Source organism: Wasmannia auropunctata, unplaced genomic scaffold, assembly GCF_000956235.1.
Source record: "Wasmannia auropunctata unplaced genomic scaffold, wasmannia.A_1.0 LD336088.1, whole genome shotgun sequence".
In the NCBI taxonomy this organism is placed as follows: Eukaryota; Metazoa; Arthropoda; class Insecta; order Hymenoptera; family Formicidae; genus Wasmannia; species Wasmannia auropunctata.
The window spans coordinates 389,907-392,261 of NW_012026802.1; the positions used below are offsets into that span (position 1 = coordinate 389,907).

At 29.3% G+C, this 2,355-nt stretch overlaps 1 protein-coding gene across 2 annotated transcripts in view; it reads right to left on the reverse strand.

Annotated features, from left to right (window-relative positions):
- Positions 1-1,493: 1,493 nt before the first annotated feature.
- LOC105448119 (leucine-rich repeat flightless-interacting protein 2) overlaps positions 1,494-2,355 on the reverse strand; it is a 7,123-nt gene continuing 6,261 nt past the window's right edge. For both annotated transcript variants that reach the window (XM_011686484.1, XM_011686483.1), the window contains exon 9: positions 1,494-2,125. In XM_011686484.1, coding sequence (XP_011684786.1) covers positions 2,015-2,125 — 111 coding nt within the window. In that variant the 3' untranslated portion in view covers positions 1,494-2,014. The remainder of the gene's footprint in view (positions 2,126-2,355) is intronic.

Sequence of the window (2,355 nt, forward strand, 5' to 3'; positions counted from 1 at the left end):
TTATAGTGCACATCGGATAATGCCGAACATACATGAAGAAAAATACAAGGGTTACTTCAAAATGCTGTAACTTTGTAGAAAAAAAATCGTAGCGACTTGTTTTTTTTTCAAATTAAAGAGAAAGATTCCAACTTTATGACGCTGGAAACCGCATCCCCGGGAAAAATTTTAGCAAGTCCGTGCACTCGTTCAAACTTTGCAATTTTCAGTGTGGCAAACATGCTCTCAGATTTAAGAGTTTACAGCAACAGGGGTGCATTAAATTAAAAATCGACTCACAGTATCTTGAAGTAGAGATTTCAAGCTTTCATTTGAAAAAAAGTTCATCATTTTACGATGATTTTTCGCGGAGTTACCGTTAACCAAAGTTGACCAATTTTTGCTCAAAATTTTTCTATGCCATAATTTTTTTGAGCAGTGTATATGTTAAATTCTTATATGAAATTTTTTTTATATATTTCCCGTATTAAGACAACCCTGAAAAAGGCTGGATCTACAATTAATGTGCTCTTTGTATCTTGTTTCTTACTTTTTAGCACTTTTTGCTACCTCTGTTTTTTTGCTTCTTATATTCTGATCCTTTATTTTCGCCCGGGATATAAATGTTGACAAACTTCGGAAGAGACAGGAAACACATGACGAAACACGATTGTCAATAAAACGGTCGCAAATAGGGAAAATTAAGGCAAGAGGTAAAAAGCAAAAGTAAGCAGGAAGCAAAAAGTACATCGTAGATCCACCCTAATTTGATACAGAACTCAACATTGTTTACACGTGTATAAAATTCGCTGTTCCGCCTGGTATCATTTTGTACTAACAAACTGACAAGTTTTTGTACGAAGCAAATATTGATACGTGTTGACAGCTCTAGACGCCATATTGGACTTTTATTTAATTCTATTTATTTATACTTAAGTGTTTTTTAAATCACTGAATTTAAGTTTAATATCAAAATTGATAAAATTGTGGATTTAATTTAATAACTGTTAAACGTAAAAAATGTTCAGATTGTTGCAAAAATTGAATCTATCATTTTCAATTTTTAATTTTGACATCAGATAAAAAGATGTTATAATTTTTTAAAAATAATTTTTCTAAATAATATTTAGATTTTCGATAATTTTCCTGTTTAAATTTAGCTAAAATTAGAAATTCTTTCTTGTATCCATTCCATTTGTAACAAAGATAAATTTAGTTAATTAGAATTATTTAAATTATCGTTCAGAAAACTTTATTTTATATATAATATAAAAAATATGTTAATAAAAAATTTCAATATACTTTTAATTTATTTTAAATGTATACAAAGATCACGTTAGTATACATTGTATATTATTTTACATCAGCTTGCTGAATAAAAGCATATATTTTGTTCTGAGGACAATTTAAATATAAAATATATTTTTAGAGTTTATATTAAATGCAGGAATTTAATTAATAGTACTGTATTGTGTCTTTATCACAGGGACAAATAAAGGAGGAAACCAGAAATATTCTATTCTAAATGTAATATGGCAAAAAATATTCACAACGCTCATACTATGTTCATAATATAAATATATTTTATGTTTTTAAAAATATATATTAGTAATTTAAAATAATTTTCACAAACTTATTGTAACAAGGCAAAAAACAAATACATTTTATTACTTGCTACTTACATGAAAGTATCAAGTACTGAATCAGCTCTGTAACTGTTTATAAATGTATAGAAAAATTTAATATAACATATATTAAATGTTTTATTATTCCATTAAAGAACATTGTAAAACTAAGTTGTTATCAAAGACTTGATAGATGTAAAATAAATGTAGAGATCTTTTCTATAGCAATTTTTTGTAGTTTTATATTCAGGATGACATTCATTAGTGTTAAATGTTATAACGATAATACATAATATTTGCCTTTGTAAGTTGTATTCATTAATAAGTGGTATTAATTGGAGGCAACATCGGATAACGATTTGAAAGTATAAGTAACAGACTTATTGTACATCTTTGCAAATATTAATCTGTCAAAGTTCTTTTAAAAGAGCTGATTTAGCGTTTTTAAGTTTATCTAATCTCCTTTGTAGATGAGAATTTGCTGTTTCCAATTCCTCTACACGACTTTGTGTTTCTCTTACCTAAAAATAAAAATATTAAACAAACATAAGCATCTATAATTTTCTAAATTTTTTTGATATAAATGTATTTATCATATTTATATTTTACGCACGCACACACGCACGCACGCACGCACGCACGCACGCACGCACGCACGCACGCACGCACGCACGCACGCACGCACGCACGCACGCACGCACGCACGCACGCACGCACGCACGCACGCACGCACGCACGCAGCAGCAGCAGC